Source organism: Rhinolophus sinicus, chromosome 8, assembly GCF_057876585.1.
Source record: "Rhinolophus sinicus isolate RSI-liver-muscle chromosome 8, RSI-T2T, whole genome shotgun sequence".
NCBI lineage: Eukaryota > Metazoa > Chordata > Mammalia > Chiroptera > Rhinolophidae > Rhinolophus > Rhinolophus sinicus.
Genome location: NC_142508.1, coordinates 79,567,516 through 79,592,381, shown reverse-complemented (window position 1 = coordinate 79,592,381; position 24,866 = coordinate 79,567,516). Strand labels below are relative to the sequence as shown.

Genomic DNA, 24,866 nt, shown 5'->3' with positions numbered 1-24,866 from the left:
TTAAACTCTCTCCAGTCACCCCTTTGGAGTATGCTACCTATGTCCTGCCAGAAGCCTGAGTCACAAATATGACCACTACAGAATTTTAAAATGTTTCTATCTATTATGTATTATCTATCTGTTTATCTATCTATCTATCTATCTATCTATCTATCTATCTATCTATCTACCATCTATCTATCTACTTTATAGTATCCTAGAGGTTTGAAATGAGACACAAGTTTAACTTGGTGGAATGACTACCTTTCGTCCCCATCCAGACAATGTGGCTCTGAGACCATATGTATAATAAGCTAAATTAGAGATAATATCAAAAGTCTGATTTTGAGGTTCTTCTCGATGTGAAGGCAGAGGTAATGACCTCCTCCCTCCAATGGGCCCACAAGAAGCCTTCCAGCTGGAAACAGCCAGTAAACAACTTGCAGAAGGTGACATCGGGCACTAGATGGCAGCCATGACCCACCAGTGCGGTTGTTCACAGGCCACTGACAGTCCCAGGCTGCCTGGCCCTGCAGGTTCAAGTTTCACAATCCAGAAAAGCCAGCTCTCCTGCCAGCTTCCACTCGCAAATCAGGGTTGTCCCACATTCCTCCAACACAGAAGCAGCTTGTGGTTTTCCAGCTCCTGGGGTCCCGGGGCCTCCCTGCCCTGCCAGGGCTGGGAAGGTTCCTATTTGTATCTCCCTCTACTGGTCCACTCTCAGTGCACCTGTTGCCAGACACAAACACCCAAGGATGTAGACCCAAGGGTCTGGGTCTCTGGGGAAGCGGCTGTAGAATATAGAGGTTTAGGGGGAATCCCTGTAGGTGCAGGAAATATTGGTGTGTTGGAGCTGCCCCTCCCCCTTGCTAAATACTTTACCTCATCACCCCCACCCCCTTTGGATTTAGCAAATGAATGACATTAGTTAAAATTGCTGTATTAATAAAGACACTTTTAGTTGCAAGTAACTGAGGCCCTGCAAAAATGAATTTAAGCCAAATAAAAAGATGGAAGAATTGTTTAGTCAATAGCTTTAAAAGCCATGTACATGTGAATTTAGACACAATTATATCCACATGAGTTTCAGGCATGGCTGGATCCAGGGGCTGAAAAAAGTCATCAGGAATCTACTTGTCTCCATCCATCTCTTCCCTTCTCTCTTAAGCACAAATCCTCAAGTGCTGAAAGAAATACACGTCTTTCTTCATAGTTCTGCCAAGACTCCCAGACTTGATTTGGGTCCAAATTCACCCCTAGACTAACACATGGGAGGAGGCCTGAGAAATGACATACCCAATTTGGCTAGGTTAAGTGCCCATTGCTAGAAAGAAGTATAGGTGGATGAGAATGAGGAAGGCTTGGCTCCCCAAGAAAAAAAAATGAAAAAACCAAAACGGACTGTCACCCGAAGAAGGGACACAAGACAAGCCAAGTCAGCAGGTGCCCATGATGACCAGGCAGCCTTCCATTCACTTATCTGTTGACTCATTTGGCCTGAAATCACCTCCAGCCCTGCCTCTCCATTCCTGCCTGTGGAGGAGAGACAGTCCACGGCACCACCACTGTCTGTCCCGTGAGCTGGACCTGGGCCAGAATGGAGGTTGCTCTCTGCAAACCCCCTTACAGACTATGTAATGGATGTTCATTCTGACATAAACAGCACCCCTCCCCTGCCTCCTGCTATGTACTGGCTCCTGGACCAGGCTGTCGTCCTGACCTGGTTGAACATGTGATTTCCCATACGTGGTAGCATTCACGTTCTAGCACCCATGACTATCCCCCCTACTCTTCATCCTTCGTCGGCCCCTGCCAAGTGGTCATCCATTTCATCTTGCATTTGCCCATGACATGCCACATGCGTAAGTTTCCATTAAGAAACTCTATTAATGACCAGACTACAGCGGCCAGCCTCTTCCTTTGCTCGTTGCCTGCCCTCTGCTTCCAGGGGTAGATTTCAGTCTCGGAGCTCTTCCCTGGGTCTCTTACCTGCACCAACACAACGCAGGTAAAAGTCCTGCTGGTCCCGCCTCTGCATCCTCCTATGGGTCTCCCAACATCCGGTTCTTTGTCTTCAGTGTCCTGATCAGTTCAAGATTATAGCGTGGCATGTGTGATTATTAACCCAGTGTGTATCTTTCCACTAGCTTATAATCTTCAAAGAGACAAGGTCGTGGTGTCTCAAGAGCCTCATTCAGTGCCTGGTCCATAGTAAGTGTTCAGTAAATATATGCTCACTCATTCATTTGACACTTATCTGTTAGACACGGGGGATGGTAAGACCAGTCAGGTATGGTCCCCACCTGGCTTCTGCCCTAGTGAGGGACACAGGCAAGTAAATCAATGGTCACAGTCCAACAGCAATGAGGATCGTGGACTCCAGGAAGCCTGGGGGTGGGATAGCTAAATCAGAGGGATCCAGGAACGTCTCCCTAGAGGTCATGATGTTGGCCTAACTTCAGAAAAATGAGGAGACAGAAGCAAGATGAAGGACAGGAAAAGGGGGGCGGAGGGTCGGGGAGGAGCGGTGTGCCTTCAGAAACATGTTGGAAATCAAGGAGATGAACACAGCCTGCTGGATTCTGGGGTGGCCTGATGGCCTCAGTCTCACTGCACCAACCCCCTAGAACAGGGAGTAACAATATAGGAACTGGGTCTTTCAGCTAAGCCAATGCCTTCTTTTAAAGGAAAGAAAATAAAAGGGGGCAGTGTCAAAAGTAGAATTTGGGGGACAAAAAACTAGCTTCAGAGCATAGGGAGACGCTGTCAGATTACATCAGCACTTGCCCGGGAGGCTGCCTATAGCCGTGAGCAGACTGTGAATGCCTGCAGGCGAGTCAACGGCCATACGGATACGGGGATACGGCTCAGCAGGAACCGAAGCAGATTCCTGAAGGCGCACGAAAGATATAAAGGGCGAAAGAAATTGCTTTCAAACAGGGAGATTTATATATAACCCTGTCTGTGGAGAATAAAATGTGCTTGGCTTCGCAAGCCGTTTGCTGCCAGCACCCAAGATGGTTCCTAAGAAAGGGGTGGGGGGAGTTCGCCCAGGGCGGTGAGATGCCAGGCCAGACACAGGTCAGGAATTCAACGTTTGGGGCTTTGAAAAGACCTGGGACACAGGTCTCTTCTGTTTGTCAGGCTTCTCTTAATTGCCGCATTTGAGACCTGGGACTTACGAAGACAGGGCTTCTTCAAAAGGCCAGTTTACACTTTGTTACAAAGAGAGTTCAGTCACAGTCCCCATTTTCCCCGCAGGTTGCACCTGGGTGGTTTGTGGCAAGGCCATGATGGGCGGAGAGGAGAGCTATAAACGGCTTATATGAGCACAGAAATCAGCGTGTTACGTCACAAATCGGAGCAGTTGCTGCTCCCTGGGCTGGCAGCGAAATCATGAATCAGAGTCTAAAGTTCGAGAACAATGCTTGTGAATCAAATCTCACAATGGATTGTTCCCAACGGCATGCCCGCCCTGCAGGTCCCCTCAGCGTGGCCACACCCCTGCATGCACATGCGCAAAACCCAGAAGCTCCTCATTCCTTAGGAGGACGGGTGGGCTGATGAGCTGATGGAAAGGGTCACTTCACCACACTGTATCTCACAGCCTGGGGACAAAGGCACCCACCCTTTCTCTATTCAAGACTTGCTGTATGAGCGTTTCCCATACACTCCCCTCAGGATCATGACCTCTTTCAATAATGGCAAAGACTTAACTAGATCTCAGATCTCGTCCCACGCCAGTTATTGTTCTAGGTGTTTTACCCACATTTAATCAATTTTATGTCACAACAATCTTGTGGGGGCGTGCTACCTTCCTCCACTTTTCAGATGAGGATGCTGAGGTCCAACGCGGTTTAGTAACTTGTCCAAGGTCATACGGCCCTTAAATGGTAATGCCACTGTTGGAATTAAAGTCGTGTGGTGCTCAACCACTGTGATATGCTGCCTCATAAGAGGGGGTTCCATCCAAGCCAGGCTGAGCTACCCCTTGTCACGACCCCACCCTGTTAACCATACCTGAGTCCCTCCTCCTTCCCTCTTCATTCAAGAGGCTCTGGAGGAGCTGCCAACCTTGACCAGGCCTGAGCCCATCAGCCTGTCCGTGTCCCCTGCTCTCAGTCATTGGCTCAGGGCTGGGCCTGTGACCTAGTCAGAACCAGAGAGTCAGGACGGGACTTTTCCTGATACTTTTCAAAGAGGTCCTCCTGTCTCTCCCGGTTTTGGGGATGGGAGAGGGTGAGGCAAGGAGCTACCACAGCCCATTTACTCTACAAAGGGAGACCACCAAGGGGGGTCAACAGAGAAAGTAGAACAAAGAGGACCCATAGCACAGGAATTCTGGGGCATCGCCAAGAGTTGGGTTCATGCCCCACAGTATCACCGGAGGCCCCTGGAGCTGGGCAAGGTGCATTACCCTGACTCGTTTGGAGCCCTGAACCTCGAAATTCTTGAATTGCCAAATATCTCCACACTGTTTGGGTCCATGAGCCAATATACCCCTTTTTAAAAGCGAACATGAGTAGGGTTTTCTGTAACTTGAATCACAAGTCTTCCTAATCAAAACAATCTCAGTAAACTTTGTGAACGCTGAGCCAAAAAGCCCATTAGTTACCAGGGCTGTGATGGAACAGTAAGCGTGCTGATCGAAGATGAAGCCAGGACCCGAGTTCTCACCACACTAAAGAACAGACAAGGAGCCACGTTTCTAAACTTCTCAACAGTTCTCACGTTTTACTTCTGTACAAATGGAGGACCATCGCACAGATGAGCCACCAAAACGGCTATTAGGCGATGGAGTCACCGTCGTGATTATTTAACTCTGGTTAATGTTAGAATGACTTTAAGTGCTCTCTCAGCAGGGAACAGGGTCATGGGCCAGAACGTAAGATGGGGCAAAGTCAGCCAGGCATCAGAAAACAGCCAGGGGACCGGGGCTGGTGAGGAGTGGCCAAAGAGGACTTTAGCCTTATCTATCTATGTGTTAACCTCGTATAAAGGATCCTATTTCTAAATTATTCATAAAATTAAAAATTAACTTTAAAACAGATAGGGTTAAATGACAAATCATGCAATTGCATTACCTTAGATGAGTGTCAGCATACTTTTTACAAAAAGCAGTGAAACCCCTCAAATGAAACACTGAAGTGAACGTCTGTTGTGTTTCTGCTTCTTTGGTACAGGATTCGAAAATGTGATAGGCGCTTCCTGGGAACTACCTTCTCCTGTTCCCAGCTAACCATGGTTCAGGTACAGGGCCCAGGGGCCTCACCTGGCCACAGGAGCAAATAGAATTCGCTGCCTGAGGTCTCCTGGCTTTTTCCTTCCCTAATAACTCTGGATAGGCACAGAAGGGGCATAGTTTTTTTTATATGAATCCTGAATCCTCTCCCCATAAAAACAAAACAACAAACAAAAAATGTGGCATGACGTACATTCACATTGTGGTGCAACCATCTCCCCCATCGATCTCCAGAACTTTCTTATCATCCAAGCTGAAACTCTGTTCCCAGTAAACACCAACTCTCCATTCCGCCTTTCCCCCAGCCCTCAGGAATCTATTCTAATTTCTGTCTCTATAAAGTTGCATACCTCTTAGATAAGCGAAAGCCTGCAATCTCTGCCCTGTAGTGCCCGCATAATGTGCCTCTGTCCTTCTCACTTAGCAGAATGTCTTTACGTTTTTGCGTGTGTCAGAATTTCCACTGTATTTTGTTTATCCACATTTTGTGTACCCATCATCTGTCCACGGACACATGCGTGGCTTCCACTGTAGGCTCTTGTGAACAAGGCTGCTGTGAACATTTGTGTGCACAAGTCCCCGCTCTCCATGCCGCTGTGTAATTGCCGGGTCATATGGTAATTCTATGTTTGTATTCTCTAAACTAATTTTACTTTTTATCATTATTTTTTAAAACATTGATAATACAGTAAGCAAAAGAAAAATTAGTCATCCATAATCCCACCACTCACAGATAACTGCCATTAACAATGGAGTTTCAATCCTGTCAGACTTTTTAATCTACCCAAATATCCATAAGAAAAACAAAATTTTAAACTATTATTTTAATCCTCTCAGCAACCTTCAGAGGCAGATACTGTGCTCATCCGACTGACAGGTAAGGAAACTGAGGCTCAGGGAGCAGAGGCTGCCACTGTGACTGGGAGAGTCAGGGGGACTAGAAGGGGAGGCTGGACCGTTTCCAAGGTCTCAGCAGGGCCACTAACTCAGAAAGCAGATGGAAATGCAAGCCATTCTGCAGGTGAGGAGGCTAAGCATGAAGGAGGGGGTCCCACTGGCTCATATCACACATCAGGTCACACATCAGCCTAGTGACCAGTCTGGAACCAGAATTCAGAACTCTCGGATCAGGATACCATCCAGCCTGGCACTGTGCCTGTGGTGTCCAGACTTCAGTACAATCTGAATCCTGATGAAAGGAGAGCCCTGGGCAGACCCAAGCCTGGAGTGCCACAGCCTGCCCGTCTGCCACAGGGCCCTGGAGTCTGCCTTTCAAGCTGACACTCGGGTCCCTTGGACACACTTCAGAATCACTGCCCTGTACCGTTAGCCAAGGCATTTGATTAGTGACACCATTAACTTCTGCCCGGCTCGCCAAGCGTCCCTGAGTCACCCAAGCACCCAGCCTGAGCCTGATTTGACATTCTGGGTGGTCACCTGTCCCTCCGTGCACCCCACAGTGCCCATCTGCTGAGTGGAATGGCCTCATGACCCCAAGGACTGCCCGCTCTGCCCTCGTGGGGCTGCCCACACAACAGTTACCACACGCTGCCCAGCCCATGCTGGACTGAAAACACCCGAGATCATGGACCTTATGGAATCTACTTTGTCGTTCGTTCATCCATCCATCCATTCATTCATTCATTCATTCATTCATTCATTCAATACTTACTGAGAACCTCCGTGTGCCAGGTGACATGCTAGGTTCTAGTGGTGCGGGAGAGCCTGTCCATTTCCCATCACCCACACTCTAGTCCAGGCCAACACTGGACCTGGGTAGTACCAGTTCGTCCTCCTGCGCCCCCACTGCCCCCATCCAATCCATCCTCCATGCAGCAGAATCTCAAACATAAATGTGATCATGTCACTTCCCTACTTTAAGCCTTCCAGCGGCTTCTAGTTTTCCTTAGGATGAAGACAAAAACCTTACATTCAGGACCTGGCCTCCCAGTCCTAACACCGCTCACCTCTGACCCCTGTCTTCCAGCCCTGCCCCTCCTGCACTGTCGGTCTTGAGATAACCTGAGCCTCCTTGGAGCTCCTCAGACCTCTAGGCCTTCGGTGATCCCCGGCCTGGGATCTGTCTGCCTCACCACCAACACTGAGATGGGGCGTGACGTGCAAGATGGATATTAGGGAGGAGGCAGTGGGAGGAAGCAGGATAGGGCAAGGAAAGCAAAACTGGGGCGCAGGCCTGCCAGAGCCTGGGCTAGCCTCCTGGGCCCTGGAGCAAGTACCACCCCAGCACGTCCTGAGTCTTGCTCAGTCACTGAGCAGATTCTCCAGGTAGGGCGTGATGGTGACCTCAGGCAAAGTACTCTGTGCCAGTGATACAAACTCCGACGGCACTGACAGGTGGAGGCCATCTGCTGACTGCACCCCATAGGATGAAGGCAAGTTCTCTCTGGACGGGTGAGGGCACGTCTCCCTGGCCATTACTGCGATCCCATGTCATCGCCAGGACTCGGGGCAGCTCGTGCACCACTGCCTCTGGGAAACCTTTGCTCAGGCCTCTGGGCTGTAAGCCGTCATAAAACCTTGTCCTTTTCTCCCCAGCAGTTATCACACTTTGTAATCACATGCCTGTGTGTGTGATTATCTTATTGATGTCTAAGAAACTGTACATTGTGTGCGGGCAGAGACCGTCTGCGTGACTCACTAGAGTCCCAGAACTTAGCTCAGCATATTGCACATGGTAGGTGCTCAGCAAAAAAGGGCTAAGGAATAAAGCCTGGTACCACGTCTTGAGAATGCAGGACTCTCTGAACTGCATGCGTGAAGAGCTTGCTCTGTGCTTTGTGCTCTCATTCCACTCACGGGGAGAGCATTCAGGAGCATTTCAACTAGGTGGTATCTTTCATATTTGGGAGCCTGCTCCTGCCCCACCCCTACCTGTCCTAGAGGGCCAAAAAGGGACCAAGTTCACACCATTACCACCATCCATCACCACAGCTACCATCCAAAGGCCTTTTAAGGGCTCACTGCCTTACAATGGTGGGCAGCTCAAACTTCCCAAACCCAGAGAGCTACACAAGCCTGTTCCCTGTGCGTGTGGGCTCAGCCCTGGGTGAGGGATCACGGTTCCTGCTCTGAGCAAGTCACTTAACCTCTTTGAGCCTCATCTGCAAAATAGGGATAATGCCTGCCCTTTCTCCTTCCTTGCTGACTGTCAGGGTCAAATGCAGTGATAGGCAAGAAAGTGCTTTGCAAATTGTAAAGTGTAGTTCACAAAAGAGCAAGGGAGTTTTATTCTCATGTAATCATGACAGGTTGGCAAAGGACATTACTGGGACACGAATTTGTGGTCCTGGGAACCTGCGTAGATGGGCTGTGCGCTGGGTATTGTTTTCCTCAATTGCGTAAATGAATGTGTACACACCTGTCTAAGCCTGCCCTCCCTCTCTGCACCCTTGTCCCTTCTGACCAGGGGTAGGGACAGCAGGAGATACACAGACCCTTAGGTGAACAGTGAGGGACTGTGCTTACAACATATGTAGGTCAAGGGTAAGTGTGTTTTGGAGGTGGAGGGGAGTGTGTGGGTATGTGTCCCCCAGCTGGACAGAGCGGTGAGAACACGACATTGAAGGCAGGGGAGTCCGTAGAGACGCTTAGCTCCCCAGGGAAGAATCTCACCCAGATTGAATACCTGGCCATTGAGACAGAGGCTGGGAAGGAAATGGTGTAGACACAGGTGCTGGAGGTGGAACCAGTGATGAGAAAGCCAAATAACTTTCCAGGGCTCTCTGTGGGCCATGCCAGTTTGCGAAGTAACATAGGAACACTCAGCGAAATCTTTGGTTTCTGTTGGTCTCCCCATCCCCCTTTCCCCTTTCCTGGTAATCAATTTATTTCATCAAAGTATATGGCATGCTCTTGACAAGGATGAACAAAAGCGACCCATTAGGTTCCTTCCAAACTCTTGGCTTTTACAGAGTTACTTCACTGAACACTCTCCACAGCCCAGGATATTACCCCATTTTACAGATGGGGAAACTAGGCTTACCAAGGTTAAGTAATATGTTCAAAGTCAGCCAAGCAGGAAGTGGCTGTACGCACCTATATTCAAATCCAGATTTTCTAGTACCTTCTCCCCTACACTGCTGTTTTTTAAGTGCCTCCAGCTCCCCTACTTTCACAGATCTAATGTGAGTGTGTGTATTTGTTGGGGTCAGGAAGCTCTGGGCTATTTTTCTGCCTGAAAACACCCACACACAGAATTTCTAGGAGGTGAAGGGACCTTAGAGATCATTTAATGCAATTTATCTTGCAGACAGAGAATCTGAGGCTCAGAGAGGCACGTGACTTGTCTCAGACCCTGGGTCTTCCATTCCTTGTCTTGCTCTGTTCTCGCTCTGGCTGAGCCAGGAAACCTTTGCCTGCAGACACCTTTGCCCCAGATAACTGCCACCCTATGCTGAGCATTCATCCTTTAACAAACTGAGTGCCTACTATGTGCTGGGAACACTGAAAGGTGCCGCCAATACAACGAACAAAACCAATGCTGCCCCTGTCATTCTGGAGCTTACATGGTTACCGGGGAGGTAGGCCATAATCCAGGAAAACGTACCTAAACAAGACAATTTCAGATGCCTGGGAGGAAATAAAAAGAGGTAATGGAGGTGGAGGGCTTCCGATGGAGTGGTCGGGAATAGCATGACCACCTGCTACGTATTTGCCTGGTGCTGGTCCTTCAGTTCTCTCAGCAACCCTTAGAGGCTGTGGGCAGATCTCCGTTTTGCCAATAAGGAAGCCCACGCTCAGGAACGGTGAGACTGGCAGTCAAGTCCCAAACTCCTAATCCCCACTTCCTACCAGCCCATGCTGAGCGGCCGCTGCCGCTGTCGGGTCCTGGATGATGAAACTCGCGTCGAGGACTGCACCATCTCTCAACCTGCATCCTAGCAGGTGTGGGGGCGGAGGGCGGAAGGCGCCTCCAGCGAAAAGCTGCAAATAGCTCAGAATTCGCAGAAGGCTGAGAGGATAGGCCCTGCCGGGCCCCTGCCCGGGCCCCGCGGAGCCCAGCGAGACCACCTCTCCCGCCTCTGCGGGGACAAAGACCCCGCCCAGCCCCGAGCGGAGCCAGACTCCCGCTCCCGCCTTCTGCCCCGCCCCCGATCAGGCGAGCGCCGGCTGCTATGGGGCGTGTAGTTCAGCCAGCCCTCCACACCTGCTCCGGAAACAGACTACAAAACTACAAAACCCAGGAGCCAGCGGGCAGCTCGGGGCGGGCTCACCAGCGGTGGGTGTGCGAGCTCGGTGTACACCGCGGTGCGGGCGCCTGGCGCTGGGATGCGGGTGCGGACCGCAGAGCCGAAGAGGCGCCCCAGGCTTGCGTGCTAGCCCGACCGGCGAGGGGTGGCCAGACAGCAACAGGCACGTCACATGCATGCATCGGCCACAGCCTTTGCAAAACCCGATTGTGCAGCTCTTTGGCTCCGCAATGGAGCGGTGGAGGGTCCGAGTCGCCGGGGGATGGGCACTCAGCCCGGGAGGCAGGCTGGCACCGCTCGCTGAAAGAGCCCTTGGCTGGGCTTGGAGGCAGCCCGCCTTGGGCTGTGCGCGACGTGTTTGTTTTCTTTCTCTTTTTGTGCCAGGGTTGCTCTGGGCGAGCGCGCGATGCAGCGAGCGGCGTTGCTGGTCCGGCGGGGCTGTTGCCCCCGGCCCCCGGGTCTCTGGAGCCGTAGTCAGAGCAGCGCGGCTGCGGAGGCCTCGGCGGTGCTCAAGGTGCGGCCCGAGCGGAGCCGGCGTGAGCGCATCCTTACGCTCGAGTCCATGAACCCGCAGGTGAAGGCGGTGGAGTATGCCGTGCGGGGACCCATCGTGCTGAAGGCCGGCGAGATCGAGCTGGAGCTGCAGCGGGTGAGCGCGGGCGCCTGGGCCGGGGGAGGCTGAGGGGCGCCGGCCCCGAGCACAGCAGCAGCTGTCCCCTGCTGGGTTCCGCCCGCTGGACTTCCTCCCATCCCCGTGGCCACTTCCTTCATTGGACCACGCTTGACTTAAACAAGACAATGCGTCCCTCCCATCCGTTCACCCACCAGTGCCCGGTGCCTGGCACAGTCAGGCCCTCGGATGCGGTTCACTTGTTGAGCGGCGGGTAGTACCGGGCACTGCTGTTATGTGGCTGTTCTGTCCGCGTGGAATCATGATGGGGGTGTAAGGGGTAGGCAGGACCACAACAAGCAGTAAGGAGACAAACAGGAGAATTCCGGAGAGTAAATGAGTGCTTTGAAGACAGTAACATGGAGGAGCGGTGGAATTGGGGTGCTGGATGGGAGTAGGGGGAAGGAGATCCCACTAGGGACGAGGGGAGGGTTTGTTCCTGAAACTTTTCCTCTCTATGTCTGGGACCTTTTGGGTCATTCTGCCAGAAATGATGCCCTGGCAAGAGTGGGGGCACTGAGGAGGGTCCTGACCAATTCCTTCCTTTAGGCCCCTCTGGAACCTTGACTGGTGCCCACATTTTGTTCTCTGCCGGAGGAGACAGTCACACACACACCCCCACACACACACACACCCCACCCCCGGTGGGTAGTCTGCAGCTGGAGGCTTGGCCTTGGGGCCTTGGTAGGGTGGCCCTGGGACTTTCTTGGTCTTGGGGCCGGCTGGCTGGGATCTTGGCTTGAGTTCATAGTTACATGTAAAGTGACCACACACCCAGGAGTGATTTCTGCCTCCCTACAAGCAGGGTGGCTGTGGTGGGTGTAAGAGATCCACCACCAGATAACCTGAGTGGACTCCTGGAGGTGGAGTGAAGAGGGGAATTTAAAGAAAGTAAACACTCCAAACATGTGTACGAACTGATGAAAGAGTTCATGATACTTGAACTGTCTTGCTCAAGACAGAGCTGACCCCGAATGGGGGTGGGGAGGTTCCTTGATCTTGCTCTCAGAGGCACTAGAACTGGACGTCTTGGTGAGTTGGTCACTTAGTGTCCCATGAATGCATGTGAGGAAGCCGTGGTGGGATCATAACACTTGGTCCCTATTACCACGGGGACTTTGGGGGATTTGATGAGCTCATGGTCTGCTGAGACCTCGTTGGGACACCCAGTTCTGCTGACTCAAAACAGTGAGCTGGACAAGCCAGAGTCCAGTGTCTCCTTCTGACTCCTTGCAAGGCTAAGTTTAAAGCTTGGCCCCGAAGTTTGGCTCGGTTTCTGTGCCTCCCTGGTCTGGAGTGGGGCCAGTGGTAGGGAACACAGGTTTTGCTGCCCTGCTCCTTGTTGACAGCTGGCAGGCTGGAGCTGGTCCTCCTTGGACAAGTCTCCTTGTTAAAACAAAGCTGAGATTGAATTGTTCCCGGTTTATCAGTTTTCAGCTGATTTTACTCTGGTTCCAGAGCTGGCTGGGGTTCAGGGGTTATCTCTACTTTTTGCTAAATAGTGACTTGGGTGTGGGCTCCTTTTAGTATGAGGATGTTAAGGACAGAAAGGAGGGCTGTCTGCCTTCAGGGAGCTTACTGCTCCTGTTCTGGGGCCTGAGCCTCCCCTCCCCTCCCCCAGGTCTTTAAGGATCGGGGGATTTCTTAGCAGGCAGAGGAAATAGAGGAGGGCAGGGCTGGGAGCAGGACAGAAGGCCGGCAGTTCTGGGGAAGGGATTGGTGCTGCTGGGAGAGCACTGGCAGGCAGAGAGAGATGGTAGAGGAATGAGACGGGAAAGGCGGACACTTGTGTGCTGGGCTCAGGATCTGAAGGTGCCAAGTTTGGGTGCAAAAGTGGGGAACCAGGAAGGATTTCCAACAGGGTATGGCTCGGTGATTGCAGGTAAACAATTTTCTTGGTCATTTGGGCCAGAAACACCCTGTGATTTCTGGGACAGATGCCCCCCACCCCCACGTCCTACCCCGAAGTTGAGACGTTCTTTCCATCCACCTACAGTCTCTGGTGCTTTCACTCAGGCTTATCCCTTCTCTTTTCCCTTTGTAGGGTCTCAGTTGCCCTGCTGTGGGTGCTGGAAATCTAGCCCCAGCCAAGCCTGCACGGCCTCGCTTGAACCTTTTATTCCTGGGAGAGACAGCTTCTCCACTGTGCTCGCTTAAACAGTGCCCTTCTGAGAGCGCCATCCATGTCTTCCCAGTCTTTTTTTTGGAGGGGCCGGGGGGAGGGCTTGGCTTTGCCCAACTTTGGTTTTTCTACCTCTGTTTTGAATTGTAGTAATCAAAACTGGACTGATATTATACAGGGTTTGATTTGGTTAGAGATGGGATGGGCAAGGATTTGTAGGGAGTGGAGTGACTTGGGGTGAATCTCACATCCTTGTCTGTGAAAGGAGACCCCGTGGACTCAGAGGTCCACCGCCCTGACTTTCATACCTCCTTGCCTGCCTGAAGGCCTGTGTACTGCCTCATGGAAGCACTTCCCCAGTGCCGGCTATTTGGCTGGACATGCGCTGATGTTTCATGGCTTGCCAGCGAGTCCTGTCCTTTCCTCTCTGATAGGAGTGGAGAATGCTCAGGAAAGCCCAAAGGAGGAGGGGAGGTCGGCTGGGGGTGTGTGAAAGGGACCCTCCTCCTCCAGCCAGCAACGTGTGCGCTCAGGAGGCCTTGTCTCTCCCTGGCAGCGCTCCGATGCAGAGAACCTGTCAGCTTTTCAGATCCCCTTTTTCACTGGAAGCAGCACTTAAAAATAAGCTGCAATTAATGGGAGTTTTGAAAAGATCTGTCACTTCTTGCTCAACCTACTTCTTTGTCCCTTGCTTTACTGGGGGAGGGAAGGAGGTTGGCACCCGAGGAATGACTTTGCTTCTGTCTGTAAAAGTACACGTGGCTGAGGCAAGACATTCACAATTTGAGGGAAAAACAGCTTGCTGCTGTGACTGTCAGGGTGTGTTGCATCTCACACACGTCACACCGGAGGTGCCGTAGCACGTGGCCAGTCAGCTAAGAACCAAGCTTGGAAACCCTGGGTGTGCCAAGCGCAGGGGTGAGATCTCATTGGTCATTTCCTGTAGAGTTTAGATGCTACTTGAAAAAGACATTTGTAGTGGCGGCTTCCAATGGGACAAACCCTTCCCCGCCCCCCTGCCCAAGGCACCAGGGACATGCATTCTGGCCTGGCCTTCGTGTGCCGGCGGCTCAGACCACCGGCTTCAGAGCACCTTGGCCTCAGTTCATTCCTCTGCAAACCGGGGCCAGTTTATTTCTCCTGAAGACAAGCGATGTGGCCTTGAACAGCTAGAAGCCAGTTAGAACTCTTGAGTCTCTGCCGTCAAGCCAATGAGAGTTGCGTGGGGAGAGGAAGTGCCCAGGGTCCCTCTTGCCTTTCCTCCCTCCTGAGGCTCTGGGTCTGGGTCCGGCTCTGCTCTGCGGGCTCTGCCCCCTCCTGCCTGGGCCTTAGCCTTGCTCTTATGAATCACCCTGTGTGGAGTTCATTCAGCTTTCACCCTTTCACCCCGGCCTCTGCCCTGCAAATCTCGGCATCTGTGCTTCGCCCTTCCCCCAGCCCCCAGAGTCCAGGGGCCCACAAGCAGCCTTTCCTGCCCCAGTGCTCAGGGGGCCCCGCCCCGGAGCTCCTACCTAATGTCTCAGTCACGGGTGGGTACAGCTTCAGCTCTGTTTCTTTAGCTTTGCTTCTTTCCATAATGGTCAGGGGCAGACTCTGTGCTGACACTCGGTTCCTCAGCTGTGAGGTGCACGTTTTCTGGGCCCCAGGGCGCCCGTTGCAGTTTGTCTCTGGGACCTCCTCCTGGAGCTTTCCGTAGTGCTTCCTGCCTGCCCTCAGCCCGTCCCTCACGTCGGGGTCTTTTCTCATGGTGCTCCTGGCCTGGGGCTGCCCATGCCCTCTCTCCCTTCCCCGCCCACTTCTTATTCTTCACCAGCCTGGGCTCTGAAGGGCGGTGGCCTCTCCTGTCTCCCTGGCTCCTGTCATGGGGCGCGGGCGATCCATAAATATTTGTTGAATGAGAGGGAGGTTCTCTAGGGACTAACCTTCCTACCAAGGCTTTGTGCCGCATGTCACATGAAGTGACAAGATCCCTCCCTTGCTCGAGGGAACTGTCACATTGCTGTTATTAGAATCACCCATCGTCCCCTTGAGCTTCGTGGTGACGCTGGGCCTGTGTGCTGGGGAGGGTCGTGATAACTCTTTTTTCCTTCTCCCCACTGACACGCTCTGAAATGCACCACCCCAGAGCCTGGGGGCCGTTCGTCTGATCCCTACTTGAGCCGAATGGTGGGAAGGGAGGCCCCTTGGGTAGGAACTCATCTCAGTGGCTCACAGGGAGACAGCCCTGGGTGGGATGTGTGCAGGTGGATTAGACAGGAGGGCACTAGGATGCTGTGAGGGGAACTGGGATGACACATGCTGACCTGCAGGCTCCTGGGGGCTAGACTGAGGCGAGCTCACCGTTGGGTGTGCCTGCCAGGCCAAGATGAGCCACTGTGGGCAGGAGTCTGCCCCCGGCTCCTTCGTGTACCTCGAGTGCCTGGATGCAGGAGTCTGCCCAGAACAGTCTCTGTATGGCAGCCCTTGGCAGGACAGGCTAGTCCCCTGCCATTCGAGGGAGCCAGTTCCCCGCCCCACAGCCCATCCATAACTGCAAAGTGTCTGGGGCCTGCGGGCGCCCGGACCCCAGAGAGGAGGTGCTCAGTGTCCCCAGGCTCCTTTGCGCAGGCCCTGAATTGGTTGGGCAGTTCAAGGGGGGAGGCCCCAGGACAGAAACATCCAGGACCCCGTTCTAGGCATTATTCTCAGTATTCTCTCCCTGCACTGGGCTGGCTGCGGGCCCACAGCTGTGTGTTGGTTCCTGGACCTCAACTGTGACAGATTTACTCCCTGCTAAAGAATGGCCTGTGCCCATGCCATGGAAATCATGTGCGTTCAGCTGGCCTGGGATGGGGGCCATGGCGATTCAGCCAGGCTGACAGAGGGTCCCGTGCCAGGAGCCCAGGCTGGTGCCTAGAGGTGTGTCAGGCCCACCCCTTTGCACAGTGGCCTGGGTCACTCGTCTTTCCCAGCCTTCTTGGCTCCAAGGATAAGCCCTGAGGCCACATGCCCACAGCCTGTCTTCAGGGGACCTCCTCTCACCCCGTGGCCTAATCCTGGAGCAGTGGGTGGCACCGTGCCCCCTGCCGTCCTCCACACCCCCGTTGGCCGTCAGGCATGTTGGCTGCTTCTCCATGCCCCCCCGGGACATCTTTCCTTCTGGCCAGCTCTGAGGAACTCGGTCAAAGAGCACGATGGAATCAACTGGCCTCCTTTCCCTCCAGAAACATAGCTTTTGGAGACTTTTCAGGCCCCACAATCCTCCATCCAAACCACGTTTTCTCCTCGGCAGCAGCCGGGGTGTCCCTGTCACCTCCCCAGTGGTGTTTATGAAGGTCCAGGGCCATTTCTGGGGAGCCTCCTCAGCCTCCCATGCCTCCTTGCTTCAGAAGCAGCTGCAGAATTTCTACGGAGGAAGGGTTAGGGGTGGCAAAAGAGGGTCAGGAAAACTTGTCTGGCAGCTGCTTTCATCCCTTAAGCCGCCTGGTTTTTACTTAAGGTGTGCATTACTGGTCCAAAAAGGGGATGTTTTCTGAAGTTGCTTTTATGTACACAATATGTGACGTGGAGAAAAAGACAAGTGTTAAAATGATGGAATTGTATCTTTAAAATTGGTGTTTAGGGTGCCTTTAGGGAAAGGCGGCAGGAGATGGCAAGGTGGCCCTGCCTCCCATCCAGGCCACCCCTTGGCACTGTCACCACCTTGCCTCTACCATGACCCTCGCGACCTCACTCCTGGCCCAGCTTTGTAAGATGATGACGTTTGTCCTCAGCCAAGTGTTTTCATACTGTTTATCTCAGATAATCCTTTCAGCTGCCTTGGGAGGTCCTTGAACCTGACGGTGATCCTAACTCTTCCAGTGGCTAAGTTTGGATTTATCGGAGCTGTGTGGAATTCCCACATTTCCAGATCCCCACAGTTCTCCATCCAAACTGTGTTTTCTCGTCGGTAGCCAGGGTGTCCTTGACACCTCCCCAGTAATGTTGTCACCGGGATCTCTGAGTTCCTCTGCTCTCTGGGATCTCTTTGCTATGCTCAGGCAGTGGCCTCAATTTTGCTCTTCAGCCATTCTTTCATTCCCTGATGATTTTTTTTTTCTTTAAATGTGAAAATCAGCCCACATTCTTCATTCTGTAGAGCCAAGGTTACAAGGGAATGACCCTGAGCAGTCCCTGCTGATGAAGGGGTGTCTGTAGGGCCCCTGGCCATATACTTAGGCTGTGAGTTGGGGACGGGCAGCTGGGGGTCATGGGATCCTCTCTCTGACCTTTGGCATCTGCTGCTGCTGAGGCCTGCCGCCCTCCCACATTTGCCCCAGACCATCTTTTAGACATCCATTAGGAGGCATCTGTGGGGCTGAGGACGTGCAGGTACCTGAGGGTGCTTAGCAGTCCAGGAAAGTTCCAGCCTTTTGTGAAAGTGGGAGACAGTGGAGATGGTGGTTAAGAAGTGCTCTTGGAGTCTGGTTTCAAACCCCAGTATTGTATTTCATTTTCGTGACCTTGGGCAAGTCTCTTAATCTTTTGAAGCCTCAATTTCCTCATCTGTAAAATGGGATTAATACTAGTTCTTCCTGATGGGGTGGTTTGACACTCTGCCCAACAGCTGGTAAGGCTCCAAGTAGGGCTGCTTATTTACACCCTGTGGGATCATCGCTTGGCCTCTGGAATCCAGAGTCTGAGAGTCTCTTAAGTAACCAGCTGTTTGGTGCCTTCTCTCCGCTCAGGGTATCAAAAAGCCGTTCACTGAGGTCATCCGTGCCAACATCGGAGACGCCCACGCCATGGGCCAGCAGCCAATCACCTTCCTACGACAGGTGAGCAGGACTCAGGGAGCAGAGGCTTCTGGGAGAGCAGCGACTGGAGGCTGGGAGGGCCAGCCAGCTCCTCTCGCCTCTGCCTCCCTGCCTGCCCAGCCCCTCAGGACACAACAGGCACCAGAACCCCACAGGGAGGTGCCGCTGAGGTAGCAGCCCTTCCTGTGGCTGATGTCCCTGGGTGTCCCCTTCAGCTTCTTCCTCTCCCCAAGTTGTCTAACATTCCTAAACCCTTTTTGGGGTTGTGCTAGTGTATGCGGTTGCCAGGGAGCCTCTTCCATGGTGCTTGGTCCTGGATCCTGAGTTTGGAGCTTGGTTGATGAGAGCATTAGAGAAGCAGGTGGGAAAGGCAGAGGCCCAGGGGGCTGACAAGTGGTGTGTGTGGGTTGCCATATAGCTTCCCACGTGCGACACCCAGTTTGAGCGTTGGCTCTGCCACTTACCAGCTGGGTGGCTTTGAGCCAGTGGAGATCACCAGAGCGCGGCCTCAGAGGATGGCTGGTAGATGGCCTTCCTGAGACAATGATGAGCAGGCCTCACCCCTGGCCCAGCGGGAGAGTGTGGGGTCCGTGACATTGCCAGCGGCTGCCTCCTGGCTGCCTTGCTGATGACGCAGCTCGCTCCTGAGGGCTCCAGGAGGCAGCTTGCAGTGTTTCAGTGTGAGCACCAACCACAGATGCTGCATGGGCCCAAGTTGTGGGGCTGGTGGGCAGCAGTGGTGGGAGAAGGCCACAGGGCCTCCTGAACAGAGGCTGGAGACCAGCTGTGGTGAGAGCGTTTCCCGCAGAAGACCTGGGGCCTATTGTTTAAGAGCAAAATATGGTCCTGTGTGTGGTTAAGGTTTGCAGGTCCGGGAAAGCAGGGGAACTGAATACCCCGGACCCTTTATCCTGCCCTGCAATCTGGGCGGAGGGGGTGGGGGCCGGGGGGCCTCAGCCTGCAGCCCCTCAGTCAGTTCACACAGGCTGGGGGTGCAGAACCGAGGCTGGCACTGACCTCGTCCGTCCACTGTGCCTCCTTCCTATGGCCACTGCTTCTGACCACAGGAGCATGCCAGCTGCCCGGGAATGTCACAGGCCCCAAGCCCGGCCCAGGAAGGGGAAATGGATCAGACCAAACATGTGTCCCTGCCAGGAAAGTGGAGGCTGGAGGAGGTCAGAGGACCCTGGTTGTTCTGGAAGCAGCTTCGGAGGGACGAGGCCAAAAGTGCCTGCCTCTCTCCGCAGAGGTTCCCCACATGACTGGGGTCCTGGCATGACTAGTGTCCTGCCTGTTGCCTCAGCCTTTCCTGGCCGGTTGACACATCCCCAAATCCAGCCCTGCTGCTGGCCATGGCAGGCCCAGCCTCTCCCACTTGGCGGTGGCCTCCTCCAGCCTCCTCTTAGCTTCACAGGTGTCCCTGTGAGGAGGGCAGGCCGGGTCACCACTCGTTGTACAAAGGAAGAAACGCTGGTTTCCGAGAAGCCGGTGCTGGCCTGAGGTCACCCAGCTGGTGTCAGAGCCATGAGCCCCCGCCCCCCGCAATAACCCCCCCATGCTCTTGGCACGGCTCCCAAGCTGCCAGCTTAGACTTGCCTGATGAGCTGGGGCTTGCCGGCACTTCTGCAAACATTTCTTTGCTTAATCCTCTGAATTTATGAGGTTAGGGTGATTTTCTGTTACAGAGCTGAGAAAGCTGAGTTGATCTTTAGTTCTGGCCAGGAAAGGGGGTGATGGTGAGGGAAGGGAGAGGGGATCCGGGGAGGGGGTTGAGAGCTCAGGCTGTGAGTTGGGAGGGGGTCCCTGCTGTCCTGCTCCTGTCAGCTGGGCTTCACCTGCCTGCCCAGTGCCGGCCCGTGCTCAGGAGACCCCTGCTTCTTCTGGCCTTGGGTGTGTGAGCCGCTGTCCTTTATGAAAGCGTTGGGGCGGGGCGCTGAGCAGCCTCTCTGTTCCCCGGCCCCTCTTGTGGCAGCCCACCCTGGGGCCCCAAGCACAAGTCACTGTGTACCCCGCCTCTCACCGTCTCCCCTTCTGTGGCAGAGCCCAGGGTCATCCTCCTCACCCACCCCCAAGCTCCCATGGGCCAGAGCCCTCGTGGAGATGACTGCTCACCTCTGTCCCCCAAAGTTGTCATCTTCACCCCATCTCCTGCCCAGGGTTCTTCATGCCCCTCCTGGGGCTCTGGGGTGGGGGTGCTAGGAGCCCAGCCCGCGCCTCTATTCCCCCAGGTGATGGCACTCTGTACCTATCCAAACCTGTTGGACAGCCCCAGCTTCCCAGAAGATGCTAAGAAGCGAGCCCGGCGGATCCTACAAGCTTGTGGCGGGAACAGCCTGGGTGAGCCCCAACTTGCCAGGTCCCAGAGGGCGTGAAGTGAACGTGTTCTTGGCCTGGGCCTCGGGTTATGTGAGAGAGTAAACAAATGTGTGTGGGGTGGCTGACGTGCAGAGTAAATGAAAATGAGTCTCCCCTGCTTGACCCTGCTCTAGGAGCCTCCTGGGGTCAGTGTCATCTTTCAGTGGACTTGGGCTTTGCACCTGGGAGCCAGCTTCTACGCTGAGCCCTCAGGCAGAGCAGGTGTGACCCGCTGACCAGCCTCGGTTATGGGAGGCCGAATGGAGCCAGCTTTGTCCAGCCTTCTCCCGCTCTGTGGCCCCCAACTTGTCCTTGTGTCTGGCAGTCTATTATTGGGGAAGAGAAGCACTGTGACATGTCTCTGGTCCCCTTTTGGTGGCTTTCTTCATTCTGACGGTGCTGCCCTCCCTCCCATTTCACTGTGTCCCTCCCCATCATCCAGCCTTTGGTTCTCTTGGCCGGGAGCCCACGCCCAGCCTTCTGCCTCCTTACTGAGGGATGCCCCGGAATTTGGCCCCTGCAGATGTGAAAATGATATTCTCTCTCCCTTCCCTGCTGAGACGGACTTCTAGCCTCCCGGCCTCTGCTCTTTGTTCTCATCTCATGTTTGGTTTTTATTCTGTTTATTTTTGCCCCATTATTTGCCCAGCGCCTACATGGGAGATCCAGTTTCCCTTGCCCTGAGGAAAACAGTCGTTCTTAGAGCTTTTTTAGGACACGTGCCTGAATGTTCCGGAAAGTGGGACAGGGCTTCTTGTGGCTTGCTCGGCAGGGGATCAGCCACCACCCTTGGCCTCTCTCCTTTCCCTTTTCTGCTCTGTCCCTTTATCGAGAGCCCTACGCTTACCTTCCTGGCTGTGGTCACCCCCCTGGCCTTTAGTCTGCGTGGTGTGCCTGTCGGGCAGGCCCCGCGCCCCTTGCTTCCCTGCCCGCCAGCCTGGATAGGGTGTGGGCCAGCAGCTTGTGTGGCGAGTCCTAACCGCAAGCTGGCACAGAGCCGCCCAGAGGCCCAGCCTCCAGGCTTCCTTCCTCCTGTGCCAGCTGTCCAGTCAGGACAAAGGCGTTTCTCAGGACCCCTGGCCGCGGGCCTGAGCCTCCTGGAATCCGCAGCAGAGAGCTGGGAGGAAGGGGGGACCGAGCTTGCCTTCTGCATGTCTGATGGGAATGTCTGGGAGGGGGAGGGCACCTTTGTCCCAGGTACTGAGCCTCAGCAACAAGTGTTTACGACTCTGTCACCCAGAGCTGATGCCATGAGGTTGGGAGGCCACGTCCATGGGAGTCCCCTCTGGGCTGCTGTAGCAAGAGGATGGTTGCGTGTGGGCTTTTGGAGACTCGCACTGAGTTTTGTCTGAGGGGCTCATGAGGAAGGTGAGGTAGGTGCCTGTCTGAGCCTCACCCTTGAAAGAGGAAGTACTTTGTACTTACCTCCTAGGCTGATGTATGTGCTAAAGCCCCTTGTCAGGTGTGAAGCCCTGCCCTCAGGGGTCACCACCAGGCCCTGCCCATTATGGGGGGGGCAGTAGGGGTGGTGCTCTCTGTGAACTAAGCCTTGGGCAGCCTGAGCACCTGCCCATAGACGTAAAGGAAAGTGTCAATACACCCCAAAGCCCCCTACCCAGGTGCGGGTTATTAAATGAGTGCACAGGCCTTAAAGCTCACCTGGATGTGTTTTCATCGTGCCCTTTACAATTCCTACTGGGGCTTCGTTTATTTGCTGTTTGATTAGTAACTCAGTTCTCAGGTTGTGTCCTGGGTCTTAAGTAGGATTGAGGTGAAAACTAGACACTCCTGGGGGAGATGGGCAATCTCTGCCCTGTCCAGCCTCCCTGAGTGCACACCGTGTACCAGGCACTGTTCTAGGCCCTGAGGGACACTGGTGAACAAGGCAGAGGGAGTTTCTGTGTTCACAAAGCTCACTGTCAGATTTGGGAAAAGCAAACATTACAAGGAATTCACACAGAAACATAATCCCTACTTTTCATGAGTTCTTGGCGAAAGAGCAGAGAGTAATGGGGTTATAACAAGGGATCCTGATGAGGAGGGCGGGTTCAGGAGAAAGTTCAAATTCACGTGGAGGATGAGTAAGACAGAGAGAGGAAATGGCGTGTGCAAAGGCCCTGAGGTTTCAGGACTGAGTATGGCTGAGTGAAGGGTGAGGCGGTATGTAGTTGGGAAGGTTGGCAGTCTGTTGGTGCCAGTTTGTAGGCCGTGGGCGGAAGGCTGCCATCGGTCTGGGGGCAGGGGTCTTATGCAGGGGTGTGGTGGGGTGGGGCTGGTAGGGGCATAGGTGCTGTAGCAGAGAGGCACAGAAGAAATAAGTAATGGTCCCTGTCCTCAAGGAATTTACACTCAACCTGGGGAGAGGCAGGGCTTCATGTGTATACAGTAAAATAGCTGGAGAAATTACAGGCCAGGAGAGAGGCTGGGGGGCAGCTTTAGGACAGGCCCCCTGGAGAGGGACTAGATCTGAGCTTTGAAGGATTAGTGCATTTGGATGGAGCATAACAGGAGATCTAAAGGAAAAGGGTGGAAGGTTTGGCCCACAGGAGCAGGGAGCTGGCCATTGGGTGAAAATCTGGGAACTCCAGGAAGTGGGAGCTAGAAGCAGGAAGAGGAGGAGGCTTGGCTGGCATGGGAATGACCAGGCCCTGTGGAGTGGAGAGGAGGACATTGAAAGAAGACAGAGGGAAATAGGGAGCACTAGAAGGTTTCTGAGCACAGGAGCTCAGAAATACCAAATAAATCACCCAGTGGAGAAAGAATTCTCTAACACCAGTATTTGTACCTCCCTACTTTAATTTACAAAATATTTCAAATGCATTAGAATACCCAAAATAATGTAACAAAGACCCTGTGCCCACCACCCAGATTTGATGCATGTTAATGTTTGCCCCTTGCACCACCACCCCATTTTGCAGCTAGTCAGAGGGGAAAGGCAAGCCCAATGCTGCATAGAGAGGCTGAGGCACAGCCTTAAACTGTGCCTCCTGGGTGCAAGGCCGGGATTGATTCGCTCTGAAGGCCAGAGAAGAGTCAGCTCTTTCCAGATTCCCATCGTGTCTCCTGGTGGTGGTTTTACAGTAGCCTTAGAAGAAGCGCCTGGTTTTCTGTCAATGTGGTATCAAATACAAACAGTATAGAAGGATACAGAGTGAAAAATCGGCCTCCAACCTCTGACCCCCAGCCTCCTGGTTCACGTCCCCAGAGAAGTCACCTCATTAGGTGTAACCTCCACTTAGACCAAGATACTGAACATTTCCAGCACCACAGAAGGCACCTCTGTGCCCCTTTGCAGTCAGTGCCTCCACGTTGGAGCGCTCACCACTGTTCTAAGGTCTAGCATCATAAATTGGCCTTTCCTGTTTTTGCACGTTGTATGAATGGTGGTATGCATTTTAATCCTAAATGGCAGCCTGAGGATACTATTGACATGGGGGAGGTGTGTGTGTGTGGGGGGGTCAGGCCCAGCACCCCAGGGACTTGTGGTTAGTTTTGGTCAGTGCTCCGGGTTCCTGGGGCTGGCAGGTGGTGCCATCTTGGGTCAACCCGTTCTCTGCAGTTCTGTGGAATCATGTGTAGGCAACAGTGACAAATGCATAGCAATCCCAGCTGTCATGATTTATATTGCCATAAAATGTGTATAAATCCCAGGAGGGTGGGTGAAACAGGTATGGGCACCATTTCAGTGGCCTAGAATAACGCCTGACCTAGTCGGTTCTCAGTAAATCCTGGGTGGATGAGTGGGTGGCTGGGTGGGTGGGCGAACAGATGGGGGGGGAGCAGATGGATGAATGGACAGATAGCAGATGGGTGAGTGGATAAGTGGGTGGATGGGTGGATAGAGGCTGGGTGGATGAAGCCGGGATAGGTGGTTAAGTGGCTTGCCGGAATTCCAGAGCCCAGAGTACTGGGACTCAGATCCCACCTGAGCCCTCCCCACCCCACCACTTGGTTAATTACATGTGTGGACGTCACTGTCCATGGAGCCAAACATCTTGCCTCCGGTCATTGTCTTGTTTGCTGTCCTACAGGGTCTTACAGTGCTAGCCAGGGTGTCAACTGCATCCGTGAAGATGTGGCTGCCTATGTCACCAGGAGAGATGGCGGCGTGCCTGCAGACCCAGACAACATCTACCTGACCACTGGAGCTAGTGACGGCATTACTGTACGTGGGAGGGTGACTCGTTGTTGGCCAGCATTCCCCCGCGTGAAGAGCAGCCTTGCATGTCAGGGCCACGCATGTGAGCCTGCCAGCAGGGAGAGGCCTGGGAGGGGGGCCGGCCACCCCCTGGTGCCTGCTGTCTGCCCCGCCCAGGTGCCTGCATCCTAGCTTCACTCAGTTTCCGTGAGCCTGGATACTTCTGCGGCCACGGTTCCCCTCGAGTGCACACCGGCAGCTCCAGCAGGCACTCAAGGGTGCCCATCTTTCTGGTGGCAGTGGCCTTTCTCTCACTCAGCATGTACCGCTGTGCCTCCTCTGCCAGGGCACCCAAACACGTTTGGCCTCTGCTTA

The 24,866-nt window shown here is 53.7% G+C and overlaps 1 protein-coding gene across 1 annotated transcript in view; it reads left to right on the top strand.

The window, feature by feature from the left end:
• The first annotated feature begins 10,429 nt into the window (after window positions 1-10,429).
• Window positions 10,430-24,866, top strand: part of GPT2 (glutamic--pyruvic transaminase 2) — a 28,825-nt gene continuing 14,388 nt past the window's right edge. The window contains exons 1-5 of the mRNA XM_074314957.2: window positions 10,430-10,594; window positions 10,816-11,080; window positions 17,930-18,019; window positions 20,227-20,335; window positions 24,385-24,518. Coding sequence (XP_074171058.1) covers window positions 10,838-11,080; window positions 17,930-18,019; window positions 20,227-20,335; window positions 24,385-24,518 — 576 coding nt within the window. The 5' untranslated portion in view covers window positions 10,430-10,594; window positions 10,816-10,837. The remainder of the gene's footprint in view (window positions 10,595-10,815; window positions 11,081-17,929; window positions 18,020-20,226; window positions 20,336-24,384; window positions 24,519-24,866) is intronic.